The sequence below is a fragment of the Alligator sinensis genome, unplaced genomic scaffold (genome assembly GCF_000455745.1).
Source record: "Alligator sinensis unplaced genomic scaffold, ASM45574v1 scaffold1141_1, whole genome shotgun sequence".
NCBI classification, from domain to species: Eukaryota; Metazoa; Chordata; order Crocodylia; family Alligatoridae; genus Alligator; species Alligator sinensis.
This window is the reverse complement of record NW_005842650.1, coordinates 362,454-374,948: the sequence shown is the minus strand read 5'-3', so window position 1 is coordinate 374,948 and position 12,495 is coordinate 362,454. Positions and strand designations below refer to the sequence as shown.

At 39.2% G+C, this 12,495-nt stretch overlaps 1 protein-coding gene across 1 annotated transcript in view; it reads right to left on the bottom strand.

Moving 5' to 3' along the window:
* The window catches only part of EML5 (echinoderm microtubule associated protein like 5), a 204,294-nt gene that overhangs the window by 80,290 nt on the left and 111,509 nt on the right, over positions 1-12,495 (bottom strand). The window contains exons 17-21 of the mRNA XM_025215565.1: positions 10,268-10,368; positions 6,034-6,236; positions 4,492-4,603; positions 2,423-2,550; positions 1,079-1,220 (exon numbers count right to left, since the gene is read on the bottom strand). Coding sequence (XP_025071350.1) covers positions 1,079-1,220; positions 2,423-2,550; positions 4,492-4,603; positions 6,034-6,236; positions 10,268-10,368 — 686 coding nt within the window. The remainder of the gene's footprint in view (positions 1-1,078; positions 1,221-2,422; positions 2,551-4,491; positions 4,604-6,033; positions 6,237-10,267; positions 10,369-12,495) is intronic.

The window sequence follows — 12,495 nt, the reverse complement described above, 5'->3', positions numbered from 1 at the left end:
AATACTGTGCGTTTGATTTCTCCTTTCTAACTGAAATTCTTTGCACTTGCCTCTAATGAATTTCGTTCTGTTAATTTTGGTCGATTTCTTCAATTTATCAAGATTTTGAATCCTATCCTGTTCTCCCAAGTGCTTACAACTTCACTCAGCTATAGATTTCATACATGTATTCTTTAGTCCTTTATCCAAGTATGGAACAGAATTAGATCCATTAACATCCCCCTGTCTTCAGGGTTTGACAGCAAGCCATTTGTAGCTACTGGAATATTTTTTTCAACTTCTTGTGTATCCAACTTATTGTGATCATCTAGACTCTTTTGATTATAAAAAGTAATGTGGTACAGTGCTAAGAGTCTCACTAAAGTAATCTACTACGTCCCCTTAACTATGAAGAGGACTTCCACTTTGTCTCAGAAGGAAATTAGATTGGTTTGGCACAATCTGTTCTGGACAAACCACATAGGGTAATCTTTATTACCTTGATGTCCTCTACGAAAAAAAAGTTTCAACCAACTGGCATATTTTGGTGAAAAATATGTTGGTGAAAAACTCTAATAATAATTATAGAGCTATGGAGCTAAAATAGCTAATGTATTTTCTGTCAGGTTTCATGTATTTTTCCAGTAGGTCATCTTCACAATTTTAACCAAAAAAACCAATACATTTCACAAAATAGTATTGTAACCCTGCGGACTAGCTCAAATAATAACTTGGTAATTCAACCTTAATCTTGTAGTTTCTTCCAAAAACATCCTATTTCACAGTATATATAAATATGAAAAATCTTCCAGTTTAAAATGCCTGTAATATTAGACACAATATATAGCTTTAAGACTAGTTCTTTGATTTTTATATTAAATTTAGATATTTTTAATTGCTAACACCTGCAGATAATCCTAAAACCACTTATAAATGTAAATATTGCTTAAAGATATATTCTCTTAAGTAGGTTGGGGCTATATAACTCATTAATGCCTTATCAATGAGCTTGTATGAAGTAATGAAAAAAGAATTAATAGAATACTAATAAGTACAAGCTAAAATTAAGTAAAAGTCTCTTCTCATACTAACATCTTACCCTTTTTCAACTTGCGAACAGCTAACATGCAATGGCTAGGAGATAAATCCCATATTCTTAAGGTTTTGTCATCACTTACAGTGGCACAAATAGGTAAATGAGGATGGGTAGCTAGACCCCAAACTTCCCCCTCCATGTGACCCTGTAAAAACAAAATTAATCGAGTACTTTATTGTGCAAAACAATACATAAGGAAGTTATAAAGCTATGTATAATAAAGAAAAGCTCCCAAAGATGACAATCTAACATAGTAATCAATAAAAAATATCCTAAAAGTTAAAAAGCTGCTGATTAAAATGCAATTTTAAATTATAGTAAATAATATTGGGAAAAGACCCTAGTGAGAAACTGAGCATTGGCCTGTTTTGCAGCATGTCAAAGTAAATGAACAGATTCTTTCCTTCTAATAGTCTGCAAGCTAGGGCTGTGCGAAGCTTCGGTCACTGATTCGATTCGAAGGAGATTCGGCCCGATTCGGTGGCTAAATCTCTGAATCAAATCAGGAGACCCATTAACCTCTCCGAATTGAATCCTCCGAATCAATTTGGAGTCATTTGACAATTTGGCCATAGACAGCTTTATATGTTTTTTCTACATACCTTGAAGTATCAGACATGGCTCGTGAATACTAAGATGGTGGGGCACATGGAGTGTCCCACGGGAGTGCAGGGTGGTCCCCAAATTGCTTGACAGTGGACTCAGAAGTGAACCAGAAATACTTCTGCCGGGTCTGCTGCTGAGCATGTGGGGGACCCCCCACCCCCGGCTCAGCAACTGGTGTCTCTTGGGTTTGGGGGGACACCCGGGGTACCCCTGTGGCTGATCACTGAGCCGGGGAGGCATGGGGGGTCCCCTGCACGCTTAGTGGTGGACTGAGAAGTGGACTGGAAGTATTTCTGGTCCACTTCTGGTTCCGCCGCCGAGCGCGTGGGGGACCCCTCCCGCCCCACACTCCTGTGGGATGCTCCATCTGCCCTACCATATCAGTGTTCATGAGCTGCGCCTAGTACCTCAGGGTATGTAGAAAAAACATATAAAGCCGTGTTTATGGCCGAATCACTGGTTCTCTGAATCAGAATCAAATCTTCAGATTCAGCCAATCGAATTGGGATAGTGATCCAAATCAGCAAATTGAATCGCTGTCCCCCAAATCGGGCCAAATCTGAATTGAATACTATCTGCTTCGCACACCCCTACTGCAAGATTCATTAACAAGTACAGTGCTTATGAGCTCATGTCAATTTTATTTGTTTTTTTCTACTTGTGACAAACTCTTTCAGACTACCACATTCTAGGAAGGATATGAAAACAATAAGAAACATGTAATTATAATTTGAAATATACCTGAACCAGCAGAGTTATTGGTCCACTTTTATCCACCTCTAGTATTTCACCATTTTTTGTGCCCACTAAAATATGACCATGTCCTAATGATATGGCACGTATAGAGGGGTTATCTTCTAAAAGGAGACCTAAAACATTAACATTTTAAAAGGGAAAAACTTTAATTCCACAAGTGTATGCAACTTATTTTAAGAGTATCTTTTTATAAATCTATACATTACACCCAATAGAAAACAAACATCAACATTGGTCCTTTTAGTGAAACCTTGCTTTGGCTCTATTTGTGTAGATTTAACACATTAGACAGTTTTAAAATATTGCCCTCTGTGATGGTTATTACAGGTTCCCCATACAATCCATACAATCAGGTTCCCAGTTTTTGTGTCTTATCCTTCCCCAATAAACCTGATACATAAAACAACTATCAATGATTCTTAAACTTATTAGGCCCTCCTTAAATTTCACTGAGGAAAGCAATAACTTTGCTAACTAACAGGCTTCCTGCAAACCTCAGTGAATGAAATTTTTATACATTGAGATAAGTTGCTATCTAACATATTTCTATACAACACTTACCTATAGCACCTTAGAGCACAGTATATTTATAAAGAGAGTTAACCTATAACGGTCAGTGTAAGAGTGATGTTGTAGCCACAACAGTCTAGAAACTATGTAAGAGGCAATGATTTCTTAGGGTGATACATTTTATTGGACCAACTGTGTAGATGGGATAGAGTTAGACAAACTTTCAAATGCAAAACATGCCTTCTTGGGTGTGATCACAAGGGCTAGAGACAGACATTCAAAAAGCCTGAGCCTAAACTGATTCAATTTTTGCAGATTAGTCTGCCCTGGTTAAGCTAAACAAATATGTAACTGTACAGACATCCCCCCTGGACTGGAAAAATGCAGGCACATGCCTGCAGTGACTCAGGCTAGAAGCTGGGGGGCACTACAGCAGCCCCCCTTCCCTTACACAATGCTGAGGGCTTTGTCCCATCTGCCACAGCACAGATCATAGCCAGCACAGATCATGTGGTCTGCTAGCTAATGCTAAGAGGTGTCTGTGTAAGGAAGAGGAGAGAGGGCAATTCCTATTTAGCAGGGAGTGGTGTGGGGGAAACCAGGCAGATGCCTGCAGTCTCTGCCAGAGCTGCAAGCAGGGAGCAGAGAGGAGGGACCAGCTCTGCTGTGGAGCAGAGAGCCCTGCCCAACCCAGAGAGCATGCTGGGATGCTGAGGGAGTCTGGTTTAATTTAAACCAACAAGGGATCTGGAACAGGTGTTGCATAAACCGGTTTCACCCAAATCAGTTAAGTCTGATATTACATTCAACCAGGTTTATCTCAAACTGGTTCCAGCCATTTTCAAACTGGTTTATGTGCACTGAACAATTGTTCTGTTATAGGTTTAAACCAGTTTCTGATGGCTTAAACTGGTTTAAGTGATCAAACCCTAGCTCCTCTGGCTACTATACTACAGGGTATGTTGGAGTCTATGAATTTCTCCCACTGATAGTGTTTCAATTTGTATAAATGATTAAACATCACAGGATCGGGGCCCAAAACTCAGGTGTCCCACATATACCTGAGTGTTCTAACCCCTGGGTTAGAGACTAATTCTCTCACTCACTCTGTCTGAATATTTAAGTATTTTATACAAAGTGAAACAGCTCTAGCAGGAAAGACTAATGAAATACTACAAAACACCCTGGAGCTTACTGGTTAGGACACACAGTAGTAGATTCAAATACTCAGTTCATCCAAGATCAGATTCACTCTCTGCCTGATTCAGAGCAGGAATTTGAACCAAGATGTCCCACATCTTACATGAACATCTTTATCACTAGGCGACAGTCAGAAAAGAAACAAATGTAACTAGACCCAAAGGTTTTCCCCAAAACTTTAATTTTCCTTTTGCAATTTTTACCACAACAAAATCTAATTTCCTCTGATTATGAAGAAAGACAATTCTATAGAAACACCTTACTAAAAAAAAGTGTTTAAAACACAGACTTAAACGCAGAGTATAGGGTGATGTACCATAAAATGACCTAATTCCTCAAATCACCTTTAGAGCCAGGTGCCAAAGCAGCTCGTTTGATGGCATAGGTTTTGAGACAGCGTTCAAAGGTATCATCCCAAAGAGCCACTACCCCATCTTTTCCTCCAGTTACAAATCCCTACCAAAAAAGACAGGTTAGTATTTTTTAAAGATTGTCTTTACTCAGTGTTATAATGACATTACCACATGCAATACTGTAGTTGTAAATTCACAGAATCTTTAAAAGTTTAGATGGAAAACACCTATTAAATTACCCAGTCCTTCTCCCTGCCAATGCAGTGTAGTATTCTCTGATACATTTCCCAATCTCAATTTAAAAGTTGCAAGCAATAAGGCCTGCATTTGCCATTCTAGGAAAATAACTTAACTGCCTCATTTATTCATTGTCAGGATATTTTTCATGATATTTAGCCTAAATCTTGACACTTACTCCAAGTGACAATTAGTGCTTCATGTAGTAATATTTTTCCCCTTGAGATTTGCACCCTTCAAATATTTGTGTAGGTATGCCCATACTGTATTATGATTAATAAATACTAGGTATCTAGTGAGTCAGAAGTACAGTTAGTGTTGGTAGAAGTAATATTTTTATTTTTAGAATTTTTTTATCCCAAAATTAATGACAGAACAAGGAGCAATGGTCCCAAGTTGCAGCAAGGGAAGTTTAGGTTAGATATTAGGAAGCATTTTCTCACTAGGAGTGTAGTAAAGCACTGGAACAGGTTACCCAGAGAGACTGTGGAAGCTCCATCCTTGGAGGTTTTCAGAACCCGGCTAGACAAAGCTTTGACTGGGATGCTCTAGTTTGGGATGATCCTGCTTTGAGCAGGGGGTTGGACTAGATGACCTCCAGAGATCCCTTCCAACCCTAATTGTCTATGATTCTATGATTCTAACACAGAATATGTTACATATTTTATTCAATGTAACATAACAGAATTCCCACTCCTCTAATCAAAAGGGGAACCCTGAGATCCCCTTGGGCCTCAGAAAGACCCCCACTTTTACCTGTTTTATTCACTCTCAAGGTGTCATGACTAGGAATAACTTAACATAGGAGGGCATGCCACAACAAAATCAGCCAAAATGTCACCAAAACATAATAATAAACTTGCTTAAATACAACCCAAATTGGTACAGTCATCATCTATAGGGGCCTTTTCCCTGGGCAGCGGGGGAGCCACTCAGATACGATGTCTTGATGCAGTGACTTTCAGCTGCTTTGCCCTACAGTGTCAGGGCTATGGCATGGGTGGGATATGAGAGCAGCACCTCAGGGAGGCACTGCAGAGACCCAGGAGACAGAGAGCAGCCTATGCGTAGCGGGGAGGGCGGGGGGAAAGGACTTCCATTTGGTCCTTCTATGAGCAGGTGGATGAGTTTCTAAGAGACTCAGCATGCCCATATCCTTCTGACCTGAAAGTAGGCTACAATTCAGAACTCTAGTTCCATCATAGAAGACGACTGCATTCTTGTTAGGTTTAGCCATGAAGGGAATCTTCTTAAATCCAAATGACATCTCATTTAATATCCCAATAGTTCACTTACTTTTTCTAATGCATGCATGCTGAACACTGGACCATCATGTGCTTTGACAGTTTTTATGAGAAACAAATCTCTCCAGATACACACATCCCCAGTGGAAGTTCCAGAGAATGTCATCTCTTCAGTCCAGCCGTATACTGCACACATCATTGTATCCATTCTTCCCATTGCACCTATGCAGCCCTTTTTCCCAATCAGTCCTCCCCCTGGTTTAGAGTAAAAATATGTAATCAATGCTTACTCAACTACCATTTTCATAAGACTATATGGGACAACATATTCAAAATAATAAATCTCTTTCCTTCTACCTTCACCCTTATAAAAAAACCCTTAAAACTTCTTTTTCTAAGGCATAATTTTTGCAATTTCTGGCACTTTTCAAGACTTTACATACTAGTTGAATCAATGACTTTACATACTAGTTGAATCAATATTTTAATGTATATACACACAAGCATATAAACATGTGAGAAATAGAAAAAAACTCATTTGCTTATGTGGGTGGGTATGTAGATTTTAATATATGCTTAACTTCTATGGCACAGTAAAGGGCTTAATAGAATGGGTCTAAAATTGCATTATTCCCATAAATAACTTTAAACACTAACATTATTTTCTTTTTATGGAATATTTTTTAAGAAAAATTATTTTTTAATTTTAGTTTTAAATCCCACACTTAAAACTAAAAAACTGTGACAGAAATTTTATTACCAATTCTAATATAATACAAACCTTTGACTGTCTGTCTGTCTGTCTGTAATGCTTTATTTGCACTGTGATTGGTTGTCTCGGCAGTCAATCACAATGCTGACTGAACCAACCAATCAGAGTGCTCCAAAAACATTCTGGATAGGAGGCAGCAGCAGCAGCGCAGCGGAGCACTGCCATGATGGTGGGGACAGAGGGGATAGAGCAGGAGGCGGCAAGGCCCCCTCTGGCCCTGCTCCCTGAAGGTGGCGGTGGCACAGGCTGCTGGCCGAGAGGGATAGAGGGGACGGCAGGGCAAGCTTCCCCGCCCCTCCCCCCCTCCACCCCCGCTCCTGGGAGGTGGCGGCACAAGGTGGTGGGTGGCGGCGCTCCATCCCTGCTCCCCACTGTCATTCCTGATAGACAACTGGCTAGTATATTTTAAAAACCACTAATATGTATGTAAAGTAGCATTTTCCCCAGGATGTCATGGTGGCAACTTCCACAAATCTGAAGGGTTGCAGGCTGGAAAACCAGATGTCTATATTCACAAAATTGTCAGTGCTGCTCTGTCTTTGTGAAAATAGTGCCACCTTAAATGGTAGGACTCAGAACTTTGACATCTTCAAAGTACTGCACAGCACCTCAATGAAAAGCCTCTGAACCAGTTTACTAGCATTTAGTGTTTGTGCCAATTCTGCGCTAAATTATATACTTCAGTATCACATGTGGCCTTACATGTGATACTAAAGTATATAATTTAGCAGTGACTCTTTACTTGGAATATGGTAGGACAGACTTACAGCTCAGGGCTTATACTTACTTTGGTAACTCTCCTTCATAATGATTAGATGGTACTACCTCTATATGCATTCTTTAGTTCATCTTTGAAAAATATATATGCCTTGGCATCATATGAGTGTTAATATTTTCATGCTTATTGACTACATAGTCTTTTTGATTCCAGTGTTACTACCAGCAGCATATATTGATCTCATGATCTTTGGCATCACTGTCTTGAACAGAGACTGCAGTGTCACTCAGCACAAACTGGTATATACCAGTCCCAAAAGCATTTCCAGTTCAATGCAGAAAAAGCACATTCTCTATTTTTTCACCCAATCAAATGGATGAAAACTTTTCTTTGGGCTCTTCTTACCTTACTCTGAATGCTTACCCTGGGGGTTGTGTCTAATCCCCTCCAAAAGGCTATGTTACTAACCAGGCACCTCATTTTAAACCAAGGGCTTTATGTACCTAAATGGCACATAGACAACTGTGTAACTGCATTCTTTCACACAATTTGTAAATCAATTTTGTGCACACAAACCAGAGCACAGCCCCATTGAGCATGCTGCAGGGTGAGACAGAACCACCTAACTACATACATAAGGCCAGGTAAGTCCTCAAATCTTAGCCACAGAAAAACAAGGAAAAGGAGAAGGAAGGCCCTCCTGAAATTCAGAATACCATACAGGGGATGTTTTTCCTTTTAACCCAACAGTCTTGCCCAGAGTGGAAGACTCAGGTTCGAGACTCCCCTCTGTCAGAAAGGGTCTGAACCTGTCTTTCCTACTTCCTATCAAGCCATAGATGAGGCATTATCCAGGTCCACTAAGCAGCCAAGGGAGGGAAATATGCTGGGAGAAGGAAAGAAAATAAGCCATAGGGTGAGAGGTCAGTGAAATGCATGCTATCCTGAAAGGGAGAAGGCCCTGAGTTCTAGGAAAATTCCCAGTGCTGTTGACGCATTATATCTAAAGAAGATCAAATTCAAGGTTCAGGGGGTCAGCTTCAAGTAGAAGCCTACATAACAGTTTGGTAATGCCTAGGCCTTGGCCTGGTGGGAAAAGCACTTTGCTGGGAAGACACAGTTTCAAACCACTTTGGGAGAAGACAGCCTAGAACTTTGGTCTCCTTCTCTGTGAATGAATGTCTTAACCACTAAGTTTTTGTGTTAAAAGATGGGAGGACCCAGTAATGTAATAATGGGTGGGCAAATAAGCCACAAGCACTGCCTCGGGGGGGAGGAGAAGAGCAGGGTGACACCACAGTGGAGCAAGGGGGCTGCTTCACCTCCTCTCCCTCCACACACCCTGTACCTTCCCTGCAGTGCTTCTGGCTCTGACTTCTACAGCAGGGAGGGCAGAGCATCAGTTGTACCACCCACTGCAGGAGCAGCAGGTTCATTGCTGTGGGGGGGAAGATGTCATCTTTTTTTTATCTGCCACTGAAAAATGGTGTTTAAATAGTGGTAAAGAAAAGGAAGTGACAGCCCCGCCCCCGCTTCAGCAAACCTGTAGCACTGTTCCTCTACTGTTTGCCACAGCCCAGCAATTATGCCTGCATGGTGATACTATTTTGTCAGACGATGAAACAAAATCTCAAATTGCGGAAGTGCCAAAAACTGCAGCTGTGTGGCTGCACACATGCCCTTTACACATATAAAGTGAAACAGGGTTTAGCCCAAAGTGTGTTAGTTCTTACTGCGAAGGCAGTCCCTTCACAGCATCTGATGAAATATTAGTAGGCATCTGTCTGTCTCATGAGACAATACAATTACACTGAGTGAGACATCAGCCCACTGAACGTAAGCCTCGCTTGAAAGATGAAGCAAAGCTGGAGTGATCTCTCCGGGGCACAAAAGCCCAAGCAGTGCTTACAAAAGCTTATGGTATCCAGCTCTAATTTAGTTTGTCTATAAGGTGCAAATTTATGCTGCCTTCTGCCAGTTCTTGCTTTAGTCACCATTCAAAAAAAACCTGCTAAAAATTAATAATTGGCACAGAAATAGCCTGTTGGAGTTTGGGTTCAACTTGAATGATTTCTTGGGCAGTCCATAACTGAGATGACCAGAGTCACCTTTTTCCTCGCACTTAAACATTCGCTGGCTCTTAAGAATTTTGCTTCAAAAGGGCTCCTTCCGGGAAGGAATTGATCTGCATTAGAGATAATGTATCTTTAAAACTATTTTTGATGTCTGAGTATTTAGAGATTCTTTAAAAAAATAAAAGTATTTTCATCAGCAAAATAGGTAATCTTAGATACCCATTTAGCTCCTTATGCCTTTTAAGACCTGATGCAATGAACTCAGAGTACCATACCAGGGATGTTTTTCCATTGCTTAAAATTAATTTTTTTCAGACAGATGAAGCAAGCATCTTCTCCCCTTTGGCATCACTTGATATTGATTTGCACATATTAAGTGGTATTTGTTTTTACTGTCCTAGAGCTATTTATTATATACTTTGACATGCATTAACTATTAGCTATCTAATTACTATATGTAAAAATGGACAAAACATTCCAAAATAGGTAACATACTTTTCTGTGTAGCACAGTACATCTAGCACAATGGACAGGTGACTTTGGGTGGGGACTCTGCCACTACCATAATGCAAATTAATTTTTATTATTAACAGGAGTTAGAAGAAATTAACTTAACATATACACGTATATATGTCAAAAGCAATATGATAGGCGTAATAGTATATTTAATATAACAGAAAATGCCTCAGTTAAAAACTTTAGAAAAAATGTCTTTCCTTACCTGCTCTTCGCCAGAATTTCATGTGTTTAATTCCAGCTGTAATCAGTCTGTCAGGCATATAAGGATTCATCTTAACAACAAAAATCTTATCTTTGCTTCCTCTGAAATAAAAAGGAAAACATTGGGCTGTTTTAATATAAGGAAACTTGAGTACAATCAGGATTACAAAAATATCAGCGCCAAGGATTTCTGTTGGTGATACCTTTTATTGGACCAACTGCTTGACTGAGATAGATTTAGACAAGCTTTTGAATGCAAAGCATTCTTCTTCAGGTCTTGCCTCCCACATATTTTTCTGGACCATCACAGCTACAATATCATTCCAACATTACCAAAAATATTTTTGAAATTTCTAATTTGCTAATGCTTCTCACAAAATATTCCTGTAACAGTTAGCACTTTTTATTAGGAGAAACAGGGAAGAAAGTCATACAACTAAAATTTTATATTCCATTTTCATCTACCTCATACTTAATTTGACTGTTAGTAAATTAGAATTCTGGAGTCATCACTTCAACAATCCACTAGATGGCTCTTTCTTTGTTTAAAAATGTACACATAGACAGAAAACTCTATTTCTTCTTTGGGATTTAGGGATGAGATAGCTAAGCATGAGCCGTAATGATTCATTAATACCTGACCTTATCTAGAGTATCTTATTATTCTGAAAATGATTGGTAATTCCCATCCACCTTTTACTGAATTTTTCTGTTATTCTGATTGACATAAAAAAATAAGTATGACGATATGTGTATCTGTTTTAAAATTAAAATCTTCAGCTGTTTAAAAAAATATCATTTGCTGCCATATGGTGCATGACTTTCTATGCTTAGAAGCATATACATATAATGCACAATTCAAAATCTATATAGTTTTGAAAATAAATCTATGTAAGAGAAAATTACTTATGATTGATATTGCTTTTCTGAACATATCAGGGTTTGGACAGACAGGAAGTGCTTCAAATTCTGCCCTTTTTTTGAAGCATAAGTGTAGCAAAACTGCTCCAATTTTAACTCTGCTTCATCCAGGGTCAAAACTGATGCGGTTTATTTTACTTGTAATGTTGCAGGACCATGCACACATAACAATTACAACACAACAGCTGCTGCACTCTTTCAAGCCACAGCTCCCCCTACTTTTGGAAGCTATTCCACATAAATGTTTGTCTAATACCCTGAAGCACTGCAAAGTTATCTCTGTTTCATCCAAGGTCACTTTTGTATGTTTCTGGCTAGTTTATAGCCAGTCCTGTGCATCATCTGTCTGCTCAATTTTTACAGTGCTTTAAAGTTGTCCAAAGTACTATAAATGTTATGTCTGTCTATGCCCTCATTTTGTAGGACTCTCATTCCTGCATCTCGTTTTCTAGAGCAAAAATGGAAAAAAAACTGGCCTAGATTTTAGTTTCCTCAGGATTTTAGGCTATTGAGTGTAGCAGAAGCAGAACAAGGTACAAAGTGAGCTTCTCAAAAACTATCCTTCATCAAAATCACTACAGTATAGAAACTGCCATTAAATGTTCTGTTTCCTTCTCAGATTAACTGGAAAGACAAGCTCCCAGAATGAAAAGCCAATACAAATACATTTTAAAAAAATGAAATTCAGGAAAAAGAAGGTACAAGATAAACACTTCTAAAAGGCTCTAAACAGTACATGATAGAAGACAAATTAAAACTCCATAATATTATATATTCAGTAATGCTAGAAACAGGTTATTTTCCCTTTCCCAAATAAAATTATCAGAAAAGAATGTCCCAAAAGTTAATAAGTTATACTTAAAAACAATTAGCAGTAACAAAACTAAAGATGCTGGGGTGAAAGGTGAGTGGGGTGGTGGTGCAGGTGAAGCAAACACTGTGGGATGCTAGGTGTCTGGGAGACTAGACATTACGTGTGGTACTACAAAACATAGTTTCACAGAGAAGTCCCTCTTTGAAAAAGGAATATTTTTTATAGAAGAGCTGACAAGGTTCCTTGGGTGAATTTGATATCTTTTATTAGACCAACCAAAATAGCTGGAGAAGAGTTATTAAGCAAGCTTTCGGGTTCAAAAACCCTTCGTCAGGCTAAGGAAGTTTCAGCAGTTGGTGTGTGCTCTTCCTGGATGGAATGAAAAGTAAAGAAGCCAGAGGCTGGGCTGGGGAGTCAGTTGTCAGGCAGATTATAATGTGTCAAAAATCCAATGTCTATGTTTAGTCCATGATCTCTAGTATCCAGGAGGTTGA